General features: G+C 43.7%; 1 protein-coding gene across 2 annotated transcripts in view; it reads right to left on the reverse strand.

Moving 5' to 3' along the window:
• Nucleotides 1-909: 909 nt before the first annotated feature.
• GPC6 (glypican 6) overlaps nucleotides 910-20,169 on the reverse strand; it is an 809,956-nt gene continuing 790,696 nt past the window's right edge. For both annotated transcript variants that reach the window (XM_081198452.1, XM_081198451.1), the window contains 3 exons: nucleotides 12,073-12,209; nucleotides 6,711-6,886; nucleotides 910-5,658 (listed from right to left, as the gene is read on the reverse strand). In XM_081198452.1, coding sequence (XP_081054578.1) covers nucleotides 5,453-5,658; nucleotides 6,711-6,886; nucleotides 12,073-12,209 — 519 coding nt within the window. In that variant the 3' untranslated portion in view covers nucleotides 910-5,452. The remainder of the gene's footprint in view (nucleotides 5,659-6,710; nucleotides 6,887-12,072; nucleotides 12,210-20,169) is intronic.

Consider the following 20,169-nt stretch of genomic DNA (forward strand, 5'->3'; position numbering starts at 1 on the left):
GTTCCAGCCATTGATCAGGTCCCATTTATTTATCTTCACCATTGAATATGCAGCTCCAGGGAGCTCCAGGGGAGCTTCATGTGTCATTCTTGCCATCTTCCCATCGGCACCTGATTGGCTAGAAAGAGGATGCTGGGCTAGATAGGCTTTTGGTTTGATCCAGCAAGGATCTTACTCTCTTAAATCTTCCATGTGCTCCGTCAAAGTGAGAACATTAGAAACTAGAATCCTGAGAAGGTTATGGGAAAAGCACCAAATTGGACGACCTTACAATGTTAAATACTATGAGACCTGGGGAGGCAGGGAGGGCCATAGTACAGGGTCTGCTGCTCCCTCCCTCCACAATTTCATATTACATATGTGCAGTTCCTCATCAAAAGTTACGCTGGTATTTACCAAGGTGGCGGCGGCACTAAAGCCTCATAGATGGGCCACCTAGTTTGTGGAACTGGAGCAGAAACAACACCTAAGGGGAAAAAGGAGGGGAAAATTATATCTGCATTGCAAGTGGAACTAATGAATAGGGTTTTCCTCCCAAACAAAATTTAGCAAAATCCTTGGGAAGCGTTCTGTTTCTAGTTGGTATGGATGGTTAGGACAACTACCATACAATTATCTGCAACCATAACCATGTAATTTCCACATCCAATTTAATTATGATGCTGCATTAATAAAAAAACACTATGATATTCTAAGGGATTTCAAATATGCTGCCCCAGCCATTGCATGATTATTAACGCGACCTCGTTGTGAAAACAACTTAAGCTTTGTTCGCTGTATCTCACCATAAACAGAAGAGAACCGTTTGAATTATGGCACTGAAATAATTCCACATTTCCTGTAGACAAATAGTTATTATAAGCAAAGAAAGTGTAAAGAGAGGCACTTCAAATGATATAGAAACTTGCATTTAGAAGCACCAGGTTTTTAAATTTTTATTTCCTAACTCCAAAATCCAACACGCTCTGTAGATTTAATAGCTCCTTCACATTCCAAGACAATCTGAGGTGTGAAAAAAAGAGAAAATTCAAGCTTTAGGGAATATTGGAGAATTATGTGCACATCTCGCACAAAGCGATCACCATATCTACTGTGGAGAAATAAACAGAGAACTATGACCGGACAAATTCATCCCTGATTTAACTCACATGCTAATCAATGAACTGCGACCAAAACATGATGGATGGAGGCAATGTTACCTTATTTCCATGTTACCTGGCATCCTCAGCCAATGCCAATCTCAGGATGGGGAAGTAGAACCATTACTATTGCATAGCACATGGCATCTTCGTGAATGGATGCCACCCTGAATCCGGATAAAAATTGCCCTCTCTTGAGAAACTCATTATGGCTGCATTATGACTCCTCATTTCATCACCATTTGTTCTCTTGCGACACCGAATATGCAGCTGGGTTACTACCAACTCTAGGAATACTCAGACCAAGTCGTATGTTAATGCAGTGCTGTGTGAGTGCTATTTTGATGCGACTGGATCTCACGTGGCTCTGTTAATGTTTGTAGAAAGGAAGCATCTGTGACAGGCCAGTGAAGTGGCACCTTTGTGTATCAGCTGGTAGGGAAAAAGTAACCGAGCAGCCATCTTTGGCCCATGTGGTTCCTTCCTACAGACATCAGTGGAATGAGATTGGTCCACACAGCAGAAGTTGCTGTACAGTTCTAGTATCAAGGCAAGACTGTCCGATTGCCCAGAAGCGGACTGAGTCTGCAGTAAGGGGCAACGGAGTGGAGGGCAGCCCCATAACGCTTTCCTAAGAAATGCCTGTGAAGAGGAAACCATTTTAGAAGAAGGCAAATCATATGACAGAGTGGACTATGTTTTTTGTTTTTGTTTTTTAAAAAACAGGGCTCTACCATTTCTCTTGCCACTTGTCTCAACTGTGCCAAAGAGTTGTAATGTGGAATAGCAGAGAATCTGAACGAGGATACATGGGGTTATATTATATTTACCTATAGCATAATTAGATGAAAGTGAAACTGGACTCTGTTTTATCAATATCTCATTACATTGGCAAAGGCCCAAGAAGAATCCTGGCATGCTGGAACATGCTGGATAAGTGTACTGAAGTGTCCAAGGATAATAAAAAAGGTAAAGGTAAAGGACCCCTGGATGGTTAAGTCCAGTCAAAGGTGACTATGGGGTTGCGGCGATCATCTTGTTTTCAGGCCAAGGGAGCTGGTGTTTGTCCACAGACAGCTTTCCGGGTCATGTGGCCAGCATGACTCAACCGTTTCTGGTGCAACGAAACCCAGAGCGCACAGAAATGTCGTTTGCCTTCCCGCCGCAGGGGTACCTATTTATCTATGTGCACTGGGGTGCTTTTGAACTGCTAGGTTGGCAGGAGCTGGGACAGAGCAATGGAAGCTCACTTCGTCGCAGGGATTTTTCCGATTGGCAAGCCCAAGAGGCTCAGTGGTTTAGACCACAGCACCACCCGCGTCCCCAAGGATAATAAGGGTGAGCTACAAGATAAGATGGTAAACATAAATCAAGATGGTAAACATAAATCAATAAACTTAAAAATAAATGGGATACAATTAGTTGTAGGGTGATCAACTGCTGGCTCTCTCTGTGACAAAGAAGATGGTTTAGCATTCATAGGTAGATGAAGTTACTTGTGAGGAATCAGCTTATGGTGTTTACTGCATCCTTTTTCTTAACACCTTAGGCAGGTGAAGGGAAGGGCCATTGCTCAGTGGGACAGGATAGGTGCGTATAAGGCCCTAAGTTCAACCACTTACATGCTCAGTTAAAAATCCCTTAAGTAGTCTCTGCCTGAGACAGAGCTGCAGCCTGCCAGTCAGAGCAGATAGTAAATGGACCATTGGCCTAACCACAAACAAGGCAGTCCATTATATCCATATTCTCAACTAGAAATTCTGAGTTTGTGTGTAACCTATAAAAATGCTCAGTCCAAGAAAGATTCAACGGCTGATGTACAGTCAAAAGGTGCCTTTACTTAAGCAACCACCACTACCACCATGTAACTGCGAATGGGGGTTGACAGGGTTGGGGGGGTATAACATTTTAAATAATAATAATAATAAACCCAGAATAAACCTCTTTTTGAGAATCAAAACCTCTGCCTTTTGTTTACCTACGGGTCGTAGCATTTAATCATTAGCTGCATATATGCTCATTTTAGGGGGAAAGGGGAGTGTAAAAGTGCGTAAGTGTACTTTATACATTTGTGCGGTGCGCCTACTACTTTCATTACTAAATCGATAGCTAATTATAATGAGATGAGGAGATGATTATTTTGAAACATGTACAATTCATACGGTCAAAGCCTCAACAGCAACGTGAGCAGCTTCCTTGAAAGTGTTCCACTTTGTGCTCTCTCTCTGTTAGAATAGCAATCCAAACTGGGCCATCTATTTGTAACGACTCCCTTTTCAATGAGGCTGTAATCCTAAACCTATTTACACGGGAGTAAGCCCTTTTGAACTCACTTGGATTTCTGTGAAGACATGGAAGGTAACAAGGATCCGGTTTGGGCCTGCTCACTCATGTTTATCATTAGGCCCCTCTGAGAATGGGGCAGGGCTAGGGCATCTGCATAAATCTCCCCCCTCCTTTGCCATGCTACCTTTACACTATGCCTAGCATGGCAAGGGGGTGAGAATTTATGCTGATATCCTAGCCCCTGCTGCTTCCATTTGCACCCAGTGCCTTTGACATCTCACCTTGCAACATGCTAATGATCCATCTTAGCCTCCCCGTTCCTGGTACACAGGTGTGATACCACACACAGAGGCTTTTCAGACATTATCAATAGGATCGCCGATAGCAGTGTAGCAAAGGAGCATAATATTTATGGGCATGTGAGCAGGATCACAGCCCTGGGCTCGAACACTTTCTTTTACATCAGATCCTGCTACCCAGACTCATCCTGGGGCTGCTATCACCATGGAGGCAGTCAAACTGACTTTTGAAGGAAGCACACAAGAGTACAAATTGCCACCACAAAGTCACACTGCATTTCCATGTCCACGTTGCACGTGCTCGCGCAAATTCCACAGACACAGAAGAGGGAGAGAGAGACACCCCTTTGCAACTCTGTAAAGAAATGGACCAATGAAAATGCAGAAAAGTTCCCTTTCTGATTCTTGCACTTGCCAGTTATGAAAAGACGACTCTTCCTAAGCAGAACAACAAAAAATAAAAGCCGGTTGACAAAACATTTCCCCCCCATACAAAGATGTGTCAACCCTGAGCTTGTAATTAAGAAGTTAAAATCTGTGATTTATATATATATATATAATATTCATATATATAAAAATAGATGATCATACTAAGACTAAAAAAGTGAAAGAAATTTTCCATGTCAGTACTATATATATATATATATACTTGTGTCGACGTTTTAGCAACAGAGTTCCCTTCTGATACAGAAACTAATAGATACGAAGGATGCCGTTTCTATGCAAAACTAACATATTGATCCAATTACTGTTATCAGTTCCTTTGAAAACTGCCATTTGGTTAAGGTAATGAATACAGTTGCAGGAATTTCTACTTGATGCCAAACCTGCAGCTAAAGAAAAAGGAGAGATTCTATCGCAAGAGATTAGTTTTTATGTCAAAACCCTCGAGTTAAAACTTTTCAAGCGTTGTTAAGACTTTGCTACAAACCAGATGGTGATGGGCAACTTAGTGGGTGCCTTTTTCAATTACATACCATGGCTAAAGGGTAAAACCAGCTAGGACAAAGAGTGTTAGAATTCAAATCAGAAGTGTGCTAAACAACGTGAATATTCTGAGACGAATGATGTTCCTTGATTAGTAGACTTATTTCTGCCTTTGTTTTGGACCTCTTGGCAAGTCTTCTATTTATGGCCAATGGAGTACAAATAATACAAAATATAAAAGATACTCCCTCAATAGTAAAGATCATTTCGGTGATCTTAAGTGCGGTACAGAAGCACTCCTTGGTTTTTTTTATGTATATGTTTGAAGTCACATTTTGCTATTTTGGGGGGCCTTGGACTTAGCTTGATTTTTTTTTGGTGGGGGGGACGGACATTCTTTATTTTGTTTCTCTTCTCTTTTTTCTTTGTAATGGAAAACCCACACTTTGTACCCTTAACCCTTTCCCGCCTCCCCCCTTTTTCTTCCTGCAGCATAAAAGCAAATGAAGCTCTGAAAAGTCTCCTGTAATAAAAACGTGAGAAAAAGAGATCTTGCTGAGGAGCGGACAGCGTCTTCATCCCAGCTATCTGAAGGAATCAGGGAAAGGTCACTCTGGCACCTGGTGCTCTTTGGAAATGCACAAAGGGGAGCAGGTTGCAGTGCCGCTCTCTTCTAGTAGAAAACTGTAAGTATTTGTGGCATGGTCCGTTGCCCAAGAGCATAAGAAAAAGAGAAAGTTGACTGTTTTTGTTTTTATTTTCCGAAAGCTAAAAGGCAGTCATCGCTGACCAGAGCCAGGATTATCTGCACTGTTTTTGCAGTAGGAGAGCCAGGCAGATGACAAACCACGTGAGTGCTGACCAACTGGGCTGACAGGCTGAAGAAGAGTCCACTTCCCTTCTGTCTGAATCAACGAGGGGTGCGTCTGTGGTGATGAATTCAAACTCTGTGGGACAAATGTCATCCGTGCAACCGCTTCCACTTCCCGAGCCACTGGTCTCTTCACCTGCGGGAGTGGAGGGGAGAGGGAGAATGTCATCATCGTCATCTTCATCGTCATCATCATCATCACCACCATCTATTTCTTATACCCTGTGCATCTGACTAGGTTACCCCAGCCAACAAAATATAAAGGAACACACCAAAACATCAAACATTAAAAGCTTCCTGAAACAGGGCTGCCTTCAGATGTCTACGAAAAGCCATACAGTGGTGCCCCGCAAGACGAAATTAATTCGTTCCGCAATTTTTGCCGTCTAGCAAATTTTCTGTCTTGCGAAGCACGGTTTAAACGGCTTAACAAAGTCGCAAGACGTTTTCGTCTTGCGAAGCAAGCCCATAGGGAAATTCGTCTTGCGAGGCAAATCGCGGACGAAAAAACCTTTCGTCTAGCGAGTTTTTTGTCTTGCGAGGCATTCGTCTTGCGAGGTACCACTGTATAATTGTTTATCTCGAAGGAATGTCTCAACCCCCATCATTCAGCCCAGACACTGAGGTCCAGCGCCGAGGTTCTTCTGGTGATTCCCTCACTGCAAGAAGTGAGGTTACAGGGAACCAGGCAGAGGGCCTTTTTGGTAGTGGCGCCCGCCCTGTGGAATGGCATCCCATCATATGTCAAGGAGATAAATAATTGCGTGCCAAGGCCCCATGACCTAGGTCCCCAAGTGGATAAATAAAACACACGAACAAGCAGATTTTGGTTTATGGGTTCAAATAATAAAATTATTATTATTATTTTTAAGGCCAACTGTCATGGATGATGGAAGTTATGGGCCAACAATATCTTGGAAGATCTCTGGAGGCCAGGAAGGACAGACCTCTCCCCATGAGACCTCAGAGAGCTAGCATGTAAACAGCACTGAGATGGGTCAAGGCAGTTTCCTGGTCCCAAGGAAGTTTTCATCCAAAAATAATGTATAAATGGATCACAGTGGACATTGCAGCATCTCAGCCAGTGGTTTCGACTAAGAACATCCTTGAAGAATACTTTTCTACCCCATTAAGCACTGCTGTTGTAAGGGACCCGATTAAGAGAAGTTGAATGACGCAAGATCTTACTTGTATCCTGAAAATTCACATCGTTCCCATTGTACGCGTTCTTGAGTTTGTTCGTCATGACTCTCAGGGCCATGATCTGCTGCCTTATGTAGGTGTCGGGCCTGGTGATGTCGACGTCAACCTCAGGATTGTTGATCTGGTTGGTGAGCCCATCATTCATGATCTCTGGGAGGTATCTGTGCATCAGAATGAAGAACGGCATCAGAATGATATGCCATGACCAAGAAATTTCACTAGTCCCTGACACAAAAAGCCAGAAAGTTCAATTTGTCATTCCAATGTATATGCAGCATTTGCTGCAAACATGCCTCCATGACCACTCACTCAATCCCGTTAGTCTTTTAAAAGTTTTTCTTTTTTAAAGGAACAGGCAACCTGTTTTTCAGAATGGTCACTTTAGCTCACCAGTAAACCCACCGTTTGGAACTGAATAAGCCGTGAGTCCCAGTCAGGCAGGCTTTACATGTAATATATGATGATGATGATGATGATGATGATGATGATGATGATGATGATCATGATATACTGTGCTGGTTTACACATTTAGGAAAGCACTTTGCTTAGTAGCAATTAAGAAATGTATTGTGGTTAATGCAGGGGGTTTTTTTAGGTAGGGAGATAGGAAAGAAAAGGATTTTCAAAAAATATGTATCTGCATTAAAGAAGGAACTGTATAATATTTTGACAGGGTTTAATGTAAACTCTGTTAATATTATTAACATGCCGTGACAGAAATGAATGCCTGAAAGTGTAGAAAATGTTATGTGAGAAGCACAGGGAAACTGGCACAAACCATCTGCATCTGTGCCTCAGAGGAAGTGCTTTTAGATAAAGAATAATAATCTCATTTTAATTCCCTTCACTGTCAATATTATGAACTAAAAGCTATGGATCGGATTTAAACTAAGGCTACAATCCTAAATACTGCACACATTATACATTTAAAGCACCTCCCCAAAAGAATCCTGAGAATTGTAGCCCACCCCTCGCAGAACTACAATTCCCTGAACCCCCTGAACAAACTACAGTTCCTAGTATTCTTTGAGCAGGGAATGTGCTCTAAACACACAGAGCCACAGACTAAGAAGTAAGCTCCACTGAACACAGTTAGCCATGACTCAACCCTTGATGATTTCAATGGGAATTAAATGAAACTAATGGGCAGAGAAATCCAAACTGGCAGAGGCACCAAGTTCCGTGTAACAAGGGGGGGGGGTGCTGGTTGTGTGTGCAAGGCCCTCCGCCATCTTGGGGAGGTCTGGTGGGGCCCAGTCCCTCAAGATTGGGGGTGGGGATCAGTCCCATAGAGTGGGCACGAAGTTGGGTCTGGCAAGAGTGTAGCAGCCCCAAATGCCCTGTTTCAAGGACTTCTGCCTCCTAGCACAGCACAGGCTGCCTGTTGGCTTCGCACAGTGGTGGCTGATGCACTTGTGGGGCTCATCACTGCCAGCAGAGGCATATAGGATAGCACATGACTGGTCATGTTGTGCAGATGCCTGATTATTGTCTTCCAAAGCAACTACTCTATTTCAAACTTCAAAATGGAAAGTGTAATGCTGGTGGTCAACAAAAGAGTTTTAAAGACTCTCTCAAGGCAAATAGAAGAAAATGTAGTATAGACACCGACAACTGGTAAAACACTTTACTAAAGGTGTCATGGGCTTTGAAGTTGCTCGAAGTCAGAACGAAAGGGAGAAATGTGCTAAGAGGAAGACACATTTGGCAAATCCTCACTGTGATCAACTCCTGCCTGGAAACCTATGTCCCCACTGTGGAAGGACGTGTGGATCCAGAATTGGCCTCCACAGTCACTTGCGGATTCACTGTTAAAACTGTGTTTATGGAAGACAACCTGACTCGGCTACAAGTGTTCGCCAAAGAAGGAAGAAGATAGGATTGCAACCTATATACAGTGGTGCCCCGCAAGACGAATGCTTCGCAAGATGGAAAATCCGCTAGATGAAAGGGTTTTCCGTTTTGGAGGTGCTTCGCAAAACGAATTTCCTATGGGCTTGCTTCACAAGACGAAAATGTATTGCGAGTTCCTGCGGGTTTCCCCCCTTTCCCCCCCTTTTCCCCAAGCCGCTAAGCCGCTTATCAGCTGATCCTAAGCCGTTAAGCCGCTTAACAGCTGATCCGCTAAGCCGCTTAACAGCTGATCCGCTAAGCCGCTTAACAGCTGATCCGCTAAGCCGCTTATCAGCTGATCTGCTAAGCCGCTAAACCGCTTATCAGCTGATCTGCTAAGCCCGCTAAGCCGCTAATAGCGCTAAGCCGCTAAGCCGCTAAGCCGCTAATGGGCTTGCTTCGCAAGACGAAAAAACTGCAAGACGAAGAGACTCGCAGAACGGATTCTTTTCGTCTTGCGAGGCACCACTGTACTGAAAGTCTGCATTAAATCTCATCTCCACTGAACTGATGGATAGGTCAGATACCTTCTGTCTATGTATTGATCATGTTAAGGTCAAAGGCGGTGCAAAACTGCACTCCTGCGTCCGACCTCAAAGGCTGGATGGGTTTCTTGCCCCACTCTTCAACATCTGCATGTTAAACATGGGTGTTTCTGGGGGAAGCCTATGTGTGTAGACCTCTATGGGAGCTGGAGCCCAGAGTGATCAAGTTCATGCTCTTAGAGAAGTCTACATGCTTAGGCTTTGGCCAGGAAGATGTGCAAGTTCAACACATGATGCTGGAGGAGCAAGGAAGTCACCCCATCTCAGAGGCATAAATAATAATAAAAAGGGACATATTTTTTTAAGTTTTTTGGTATTTGTTTTCTTTTCTTTTCATTTTATTTTGACAAAGCAATAATCATAAATAAAAAAATAAAAATGTGCACCCTACCACCAAGACCATTCCATTCTAACTATCCAACCTCCCACAATTTCAACACCTCTTGCGATGCTTCGACCCCTTTCTGTTTAACAGTACAAATTCTACAAACACCTTCCATATCTCCTTGAAATCATTTCTTCTACATATTCCCCGCCTTGCCTTAATGGTGTTGGGATACTGCCAGGGAGATAAAGTCCATCATGGCCCCAAACCGTTTGCCGGACGATCCATCGATCTCCCGTAGGCACGCAGTATCATCAATTAGCGACATGAGTTTCTAGAAAATAGCCCAACATCTAGAGCTCATGCACACTCTGTCAGCAGATAATGCACAGCCAAAAGTTGCACTCAGGAGAGCATTATTTACAAGCTTTATTCAGCATTGATCAGAACAAAGAAAGACATGACTGGCTGCGTCAGTGTCTCCGACAGAGAGAAAACGAAAGCAATAGGAAACATAAACATCCTGTGAACAGGACATGCGCAGACTCTGTGACTCACAAAGCCTGCTCCCTTTTAAGGTGGAATGGAAATATCCTAACAAATGGCACATGTTAATTTAAAGCTGACCGAAAGTCCAGAGGTAGCATTATTATTAATTTACGATGGGGTAGTAGTTTCGCAGGCTATGAAGGACTTGCTCACAAATTTATTGACAGCTGCACAAATTATGATAGCTAGGAATTGGAAGGGGCAAGGTGGATATAAAATGGAAGAATGGTATAAAGAGGTGTGGGATATTTTTAAATTAATATGTACCTGCTTCCTTTTTAATTGGATAGGTTTCACAAAATCCACACATAATTGACCCAATTATACAGAAATAGTGTCTCACTTTTTTTTTGTTTATTTCAAAGACTTTTAATTTTGATGAAACATGTTTTGTAAAGTTGCATCAATCTGTGATAACGTGTTGTGGTCGAAACATCTCTCTCCCTTTTATTTTTTTACACAGATGTCTTTTTAGGAATGTTGTTTCTGCTCATTTCTTTTTCTGAGTACCGATAGTGACAGAGGCCATCGTGCTCTGTATTTCTGAAAAGACCAAAAAGCTCAGAAAAAGCTATGATTGCATTGTCACTTGTTCATTAGGGTTCCATTCACATTATAAGAGCTGTTTCACACTCCCAGCTCCCTGGTCGTCTATGGCCTGATAAAATTACATCTCTGATAATGAGGCATTCCTGGCTGCCTTTCAAATAAAGGGCTAGAAAGATCAATCCTTCTCTGTGTTATTTGCTAATTGATGGCCTAGAATTAACTCTGCCTGGCCTCTTCTTAATTAATAGTGGCAGTTGTAGAGAAAGGAGTGATTTTAATAATCACAAGTAGTCTTGACATGATGACTTCTTCACAGTCACATAGCTTCCTTTGCCCTAAAACTTAAGTTAGGAAAGGGCTAGAGGTTTCCCCTGCTCAGTGATATAAGAGGCCTATTTTAAGGCATGTCTACCATAAATGGAAATTAGTTTGATATCAGTTTGTCATGCCTGTTTAAGAATGAATCCTGGGATTTGTAGCTTGGTAAGCGTACTAGTGTGCCTAGCCTCTGGTTTCCAGATATAGTTCTGAAAACTTCTTAATTCCTTTGTTGCCAATTGAGTCTTACATTGTCTACTCATAAGTACATCCTACTGTATTCAATGGAGCTTACTCCCAGGTAACTGGGTAAAAACTGTGCAGCCTTACATTGCAATCCTAAGCATTTTTACTCAGAACTAAGTTCCACTGAGTTCAATTGGATTTACTCTCTGGTATGTGAGTATGATCTTTTATTTTCCCTCTCTTCCCTCCCCCTCCCCGTTTATGAATGATCACCCACTCTGAGACCCCACAGCTCATTCTCCCCTGGCCTCCTCGCTGGCCCAAGTAGGACTAATTCAGCCAGCTAGCCCTGGGGACTATCTAATGCTTATTGGATGGATTTCCCCCAAATTGATCTTTGAATTTTATTGTTATTCATGCTTTTATACTGTATTTTATGCTGCTTCTATGTTGTATTACAATTAAGTGTTCTAAATTTGTTATTAGCTACCCTGAGCTCGGTTTTCTGAACCAGGAAGGGCGGGGTATAAATATATTTTTTTTTGTTGTTGTTGTTGTTGTTGTTGTTGTTATATTATATTATTATATCCTGCCTTTTCCCCTGACAGGGACTCAAGGCAGCTTCCAGCTACAATTGTATTCCATTCCATTTATCTGTTGAAGGTGTTGTACACGATCCCTTCCCTCTCACAGTTCTACTTTACAACAACCCTGTGAGGTTGGATCAGCTGAGAGGTTGTAATTGGCTGAAGGTGACAGGTGTAGATGTGTATTTGACATCTATGTGTGCAGGAGATCAAACATAGGAGAAGCTCCCTGAGGTGGAATAGGATGTCCCTATTTCCATTTGAGAAATGTTGGAGGGTATGTTTCTGTGTGTGTACCTTCAACACATTATTGCAAAACAACACTTCACAGTGCATGGTTCCATTGAAGTTTCAGATGCAAATATTAATATATATTTTTGGTCTCCCCCCCTTACTTAGCTTTGGTGTGCCCATTCCAGCAGTCCTCCTCATTGGACAGGCCTGCTGTCACTCTTTCTTCTTTGCAGATACTGTATGGTAACGTTGACCAGAACTTTTTGGAAAGCTTCAGTTTTTCTTTAATGTCAATTACCTGATCAAAAAGACAAAAGAAGGACATTTGGTTAAAAAGAGATAAGAAAAGATGAATAGACTCAGACTGTGTGCGTGTGTTTGTGCACATGTGCATATTTTTTTCTTTTCAAGACTTACAAAATAGCAAATATTATTCTTCATAGTGGAGACTATTAAAGATAGAAAGATAATTTCTATATAGACTGAAACAAGGTGCAAACCACATGGGATTGCAATCCTATGCCCACTTATCTGGGAGTAGCTTCACTAAACTCAACCAGATTTATTTCTGAGCAGGCATGTAAAGGATTATGCTCTCAATTCACCTTAAGGCCATTTCTACATAACATTTAAATTGCCCTTGTGCCTTCCCTATGCATGTGACTTTGTGATTATCCATCCAAAAGTGAATGTTGGTGAAAAGCACTTGTAATTCAAATTGCGTGGCAAGTCCCCCTCCCCCCTTGAGAAATAAAGACACAGGACACGGCATATAAGGTTAATGGGCAAAAAAATGGCCACAACTTTATTGATTGCAGGAATTGAGCGGTATTGGCTTAGGCATTGAGCCTATCAGCTAACCGGCTTCAGCCCGATTGCATGAAGACTAGTAAGGGTTAACCACCAATAGGGGGAGTCCTGCTGATGTACATCAACTAGGATCTCCCCTGGGGTCACCGCTTGGGGGCGTGCCTTAGGCCCACACCTCCATAGGCTTCGGACAGGGCAACGACCCCCGGAATCCTTTACCGGACTACCCTTTGCTTTGGTGGAAGGTGATGGCACTTCCTTCCCCCCTCATTTGCATAACAATACCCCTACCAACGCCTGACCGCCAATGCCGGGAAGTTGTTATGATTTGCTACGAGATAGGCGAAAAACCAAATGGCAGGTGCCAATTCGCCAAGTGGAAAAAATTCCTACCAGGCCCCTTGACGGTGACCAACCGAAGTCCATAGCAAGGTCAGAAGAGTAAACTAAGGGGCGGGCAGGGTGGGAAGCCTGATCAGCTGGAGAGGCGAAGAGAGGGTGGTCCTCGGGCGCGCTGGGCATAAATAGCCCAGGCCACACCTCCCTGACCAGCTGATTGGCTAGGTAGGGAGCTGATGCGCCCGAGGATTCCCTCATTCTCGTGGAGGCTGCAAGCCAGCCCCCGCGTGCGTCGGGAAGGTGTGGGCCCACTACCCCACCTCCTCGCCAGTTCGGAAGTGGCTTTGTCAAAGTAGGCTTATATTTGAAGGATAAACTGAAGTAAGAAGACCTAATAAGAAGACCTAGAAGCTTATCAGGAGTCACTCAGTTAGATGATCAGCAATGGTGGGCAATTTCCTTTGAGGCTTACCCTCTGCTACTGAAATATGCACCTTCAAGTTTGTGTGGTTTTCAAGGTCTTGCTCAGTTCACATAGAGCAATAGGGAGGCCCACCAACAAGAATATGTTCCAGAATCCTAGGAATTCCTGCTCAGTATTTCATGCAGAAAGCACACCTTTCTGGTAGAAAGCCAGACAACTGGAATGGTGGAAGAAATGACTTTCCACATGTCAGAAAAATAGCATTTGAGCTTCAGTAAGAAGACCTAGGCTATTTAATTGATTTTTATAATACGTAAGCAAACCTGCCAGCCTTCCATTTCATTGTGCTGAGTCTGAGGAGTTGTCTTTGCTGCTGTCTTAAAGAACTCATCGCCTCATCTCCTTGTTTCATAGACCCAGAACCATAAAGTACTCTAGATGGCAGCATTGGCCAATATTCTGCAGAATTAAGCGTTTCCCTGGCTGCACACAAAACATTACACCCCAAATAAAATTGTAGATTGTTCTACCGAATAGAAAACTGACAGGCCTGATATTTTAAAACTTGAAACTGACAGGCTGCTATTTTAATGAGGTCTGCCAGAGCCAAGGTTAACCAAAGCCTTAGTTCCTTACAAAGCATTACTGCCTTGCTTCTCAGCAGGAGGCTGCACAATGCGATGCCTATTGATATCTTTATAGAGTTCTCAAAATTTTATCATGGGTGTGTCTGGTACAATAAAGGCCTTTAATTTTTTTTAAAAATATGCAATTTTGGACAAATTTTATTTCTTTAAACAGAAATGGCCTTACCTTATTTTTTGTAAAGCATAGCAGTGTACCATCTAGAACTGAATTTGTAATTTGAAAATAAAGTTGGAGACCTTTCTCGTAAAGAGATATCTCCTTCCTCTCTGATGTTTCAGAAACAGAGAAGGAAATTTAAAGGGAGGAAGTGTGCGTTTGATATTTGCAAATGGCTTCATGAATTTAGACAAGGAAATAAATGCCAGAGGTGGTCCGACAGCCCACGCCCATTTCATTTCTCTTCCGCGTTGTGTCCTACGTGAGCACCACTTGCATAAAAAGCATGCATCAAACTCAAACATGATTTTCCGGCTTCACACGTGACAGTGGTCTCTAAAGATAAATTAAAGGTTTGCTTCAGACACTCTCCCCCTCACATCCCTGCATCTTGAGCTGAGAAGAAGAAGAAGAAGAGTTTGGATTTGATATCCCGCTTTATCACTACCCTAGGGAGTCTCAAAGCGGCTAACAATCTCCTTTCCCTTCCTCCCCCACAACAAACACTCTGTGAGGTGAGTGGGGCTGAGAGACTTCAAAGAAGTGTGACTGGCCCAAGGTCACCCAGCAGCTGCATGTGGAGGAGCGGGGAATCGAACCCGGTTCACCAGATTACGAGTCCGCCGCTCTTAACCACTACACCACACTGGCTCTGAGGGAGTTTGTGATGCTTGTAACTTGGCCAGGATAACATGCAAGGTATGGGCTGAATGAACAAGCCTCTCCAAATTGATTCGATTTAATATTTGTATTCTGCTTTTCCAACAAAAAACAACAGCAAGGTAAATCTTGTGGTCTTGCACACGCTCCAACATTTTCCCAATGAAAATAGGACATCCCATTACATAATGAAAAATTTACTATTTACACCCCACACATTTTACTGGGTTGCCCCAGCCACCCTGAGTAACTTCCAACATATATAAAAACATAATAAAACATTAAACATTAAAAAAAACCTTCCCTGTACAGGATTGCCTTCAGACCTTCAGACAGCTTGGGGGTTGGATAACTCCATACCCTCCAACATTTCTCCACTGAAAATAGGGACACCCTAAGGGAAAGTGAGGGGACGTGGTTGGTGCTGTGGGTTAAACCACAGAACCTAGGACTTGCCAATCAGAAGGTCGGCGGTTCGAATCCCCGTGATGGGGTGAGCTCCCATTGCTCGGTCCCAGCTCCTGCCAACCTAGCAGTTCAAAAGCACATCAAAGTGCAAGTAGATAAATAGGTACCGCTCCGGCAGGAAGGTAAACGGTGTTTCCATGTGCTGCTCTGGTTTGCCAGAAGCAGCTTAGTCATGCTGGCCACATGACCCGGAAGCTGTACGCCGGCTCCCTCGGCCAATAAAGCGAGATGAGCGCCGTAACCCCAGAGTCGGCAACGACTGGACCTAATGGCATTCCGGGATCAAATCAGAAACTGGGACACCTTCTCCAAATCAGGGACGTCCCTGGAAAACAGGGGCACTGCAAAACACCTATGGTGAGGGATCATGTGTCTCTTCTGAAAGTAGTATTTTATTATCTTGCTTCATGTTCAACACAAATACAGCTACTGAGTCTTCATACCATGTTTGTTTTAGGGAGAGAAAAAAAAACCAAACAGCTTTCCAGCTTTCAGGTGGGGCAGTTGGGGAGGAGAGAAGCCACAGGGATCCCTTAGGCATTTCCTGATTCCATCACCACCCTTGCTGCTTTTGCTCATATGGGACTTTAAATGTGTGCTTGCTCTCACATCGTCTCACCTTTAGGAGGTGTAACTAAGAGCTGATGGCTTTAAATATTCAACTAAGAGCCATATGAGCTGCAAAATTGCTGCGTTCTTGGATATGACCCACAATGGACAGGCAAACACCAAGACTGTATTATTTGTTTGTCTGTCACATTTATATCCCACTGAGACATTCATGGCAGCCGACATGTTTCTCTTCTTCCCCATTTTATCCTCACAACAAGCCCCTGAGGTAGGTTAGGCAGTGAGACTGTGACTGGTCCAAGGTCACCCAGTGAGTTTCATGGCTAGGCTGGTCTCCCAGGTCCTAGTCCAAGACTGGAAGCACTAAACTACATTGGATCTCTGGTTCGTTGCAATTTCTAACAGTCGATCTCATGTTAAGATGAGCTCTTGTTAAAGCAGGTTTGTTTATACACTTTCAAATGTCATCATATCTGCATCATCTCTCCCTCTCCGTTTAGTCACCTTCTCCAGATGACTGTGAAATAAGACTCCTAAAAATGGAGAAAGACAACCAAGGCAGCTGAAAGTACGGAAGCATAATTTAGCATTCAAACTGATGAAAAACAACAACAACACGAACAGGTTTTATATGTCACAGCAGAACTGCACCCACTTTAATACAGTGGTGCCTCGCAAGACGAAATTAATTCGTTCTGCAAGTTTTTTCTTCTTGCGAGTTTTTCGTCTTGCGAAGCACGGTTTCCCATAGGAATGCATTGAAAATCAATTAATGCGTTCCTAGGGAAACCGCTTGCCAGGCTGGCGGTGCGGAGAAGGGCTTTTCTCCCCACCGCAAGCCTTCAGGACAGGTACGGGAACAGAGGGGAAGGCGCGCAGCGCTTTCCCTCTGTTCCCGGGGCTTGTGTGGGAGGAGGGTTTTTCCTCCCCACCGCCAACTTTCAGAACAGCATTCTGAATGTTGGCGGTGGGAAGGAAAACCCTCCTCCCACCCCAAGTCTTCAGGAAAGCCATCCAAAGCTGGGCGGCGGGAGAAGGTGTCCCCGCCCCCCCGCCCGGCATCGGAGCTTCGTTCCGATGCCGGGTGGCGGGAGGAGGCGTTCCCCCCCCGCCCGGCATCGGAGCTTCGTTCCGATGCTGGGCGGCGGGAGGAGGCGTTCCCCCCCGCCTGGCATCGGAGAGTCGTTCCGAAGCCGGGCGGCGGGAGGAGGTCCGAGGACAGTGGGGAAGACGCGCTGCGCTTCCCCGCTGTCCCGGAGATTTCCCTATGGGCTGTCGTCTTGCGAAGCAAGCCCATAGGGAAATTCGTTTTGCGAAGCGCCTCCAAAACGGAAAACCCTTTCGTCTAGCGGGTTTTCCGTCTTGCGAGGCGTTCGTCTTGCGGGGTACCACTGTATGTCCATCACACCCTACTGTACAATGTAGGCTTCAGAAGTAACTCAAAGTGGTGGCGAGTTAACTCCCTGAAGTGGAAATCTGAAAAAGTCTGTTAAAGATTTTCCTTTTCCTAGACAACTTGGGAACAGTGTTAGAAAGCTAAGTCATAAATCTGAGTCAAGAAAATCCAAAGCATTCTGATGGAGATGCGTTTTACTGCAGATGAGTGTAGCAACAGCACTGCAACCACACTAGTATCTTAAAGTGCTGGGAGGGGGGTGTTTCTGTGACACATCCATAGCTAAGTAAGTGGTGAAAATTCAGGGAGAAACTTTCATCTCTCTGAGAAAGTACAAGCAAAACAGGATCTCAGGCAAGCAGATAATAGTGACAGGATGTTTAATAAAACTCATTTGCCTGCAGATAAGAAATGGCCCACCCTTTCGAAATTTTTGAAGGTTGTGAGAACGGTTACTTAAATGGTGAAACATGCATCGGTAAATCAGTAAACTGGAGGAGGATGGAATTTGATTGATGTGGATATTCACATTTGAATAGTGACGAACCCAAGGCAATTTCTGTGCATATCCAGAAACTTGAGACATACAATGGAATACCACTTTCTTTCCATGCTGTGCTCTCATGCCCCAGCAGGGTCAGAGATCAACCTGAATGGTGTTCCAGTCAGGCTGCTGGTCAAGGTCTGGAGGAGACACAGAGGCTGGTGATATCGTCACAAACCCACAGTACCATCTCTGACAATTTTAGACAGGCTCGGTATCAGCACAGGGCACGGTGGGACAAAAGGAAGGGAGACCAGGAAGGCCCACTATGGCTGGTGATGGCACCTCCCTTTCTGAACACCACTTTTCTTTTTTAAAGAGCCGGGAGGTAAAAGGAGAAGTTCCAGGTCAAGCAGCAGTGGTCACCATCTTCATTTTACCCAGTGCCTCTGGGCTCTGGCACCAAAGCTTTAGCTACCTGTGAATCTAGGTTGGTACACAGAGCTCAGTGGAAGGAATGAAGATATGATGTACTAGTAAATGTAAAAGAGAAATCAACAATAAAACACATTTCCAAACAATTTCAAGTCCAATACAGATACAGACTTTGATAAGAAAATTTAAAAAAGGCTTCTTGGTAAAGGAAGGCCTTCAATTGGTGCCAAAAAGGCTTTTGAGAAGGTGTCTGTCTGATGTGTAATAGGAGGGAATTGTAAAAGCTAGGTGCTGCCACCCCAAAGGCCCTATTCCACAGGAGACCCTTTCCTGCAAAAAGCAGGATTATAAAGGGTGAGACAGTTTTTTTCCTACTGAAGTTACAATCACCACAGAAAAGAAAATGGCAGGGATGGCCTTGCTGCAGAAGGATATGCTAGATAGGAAGGGAAAGTGCCTTAAAGAAGTATTTCATGTTTGAACACTGGAGAGCAATAGCATGCAGTCTCTGGAAATACGAAGGGGAAAGAGAGAGGGCCAATTCATATCACCAGTGGACTCTGAAAACGGTGTGGGCAGGCACTGAGCAACATGAACACCAACAAAGAGGTTCCCATCACGCCACTCAAACTAACCCCTTTCCCATGGCAAGGGCCACAAACAGACACTGTATTCTTTTGTAGAAACTGGAAGTAGCAGTTTGAGTGCCAATGCACGACCATTCTGCAACATGAGCATTTCCTGGCCGGCTCAGTCACAGCGGCACATTCCCAGGGGCGAACACACAACATCTGGAAAAGCCCTAAGTAAACACAGGATGCGGCGATATTCCCTTAGTAGACAGAGGCCTAGGTGTTTATTTTCAGGGCAGACATCCTGTGTGAAAATGTCCGCTTGTCTTCAGCCTTCATTCTCATTATCTTCTGTGAACTTAGCTCCCCTGATCACTCATTCATTCTTTTTCTTTTCTTCTCCCTCTACCACCCTATTTTACATAGTGCAACACTGACCCCAAAGTTTCCATGCTTAACATTTAATGATGGGATAGAGTTCTCCGTGTGTGCAAATTTGAGCTAGAGAGCTTAAAGCAATAGGCTGGTTCTACTCCACCAGCGAAATAACTTTTTTCCCCAGGAGGATTTTTCAGTGGACTTGAAGCTGACCTGGCCTGGGAACTCAGTTGGGCTTAATTCTGATTAGATCTGCATAGGGCTGCACTGTGAATGTAGTAAATTCCAGTCAGGCAATCTCACCAAAATGTTTGCTTGATGTGGGCTGGGTTGTAATATTTAAAGAAACAGCTAGAGAACCTTTTGGTAGCTGAACTTCAGTTTCTTCCTACTTAAAAATTAAAATAATAATAATCAGGGCTTTTCCCCCCAGCTGGAACTTGCAAGAACTGAGCTCAACATGTAAATAATTGTGTTATTTTCCGCATTGTCGGACCCTGTGTGAGAACCCAGAGGCTGAGAGGTAGGGTGTTTCAGAAGGAAACTGATTTGATATTGATTTATATATTAGTAACTTAACAACAACAACAATTTATTTATACCCTGCCCATCTGGCTGGGTTTCCCCAGCCACTCTGGGTGGCTCCCAACAGAACAACAACAACAACAACAACAACAACAAGCTATAAAACATCAAACATTAAGAACTTCCCTAAACAGGGCTGCCTTCAGATGTCTTCTAAAAGTCAGATAGTTGTTTATTTCCTTGACATCTGATGGGAGGGCATTCCACTAACTAGAAGGCCCTCTGCCTGCAATACTTTAAGTTTTGTGTTGTTGTTTCAGTTTTTTGTATACTGCTTGGAGATATTTGTTTAATATATTAAGTGGAATAGAAATACAATAATAAAATAACAAA

The sequence above is a fragment of the Podarcis bocagei genome (assembly GCF_964188305.1).
Source record: "Podarcis bocagei genome assembly, chromosome: 6".
Lineage (NCBI taxonomy): Eukaryota > Metazoa > Chordata > Lepidosauria > Squamata > Lacertidae > Podarcis > Podarcis bocagei.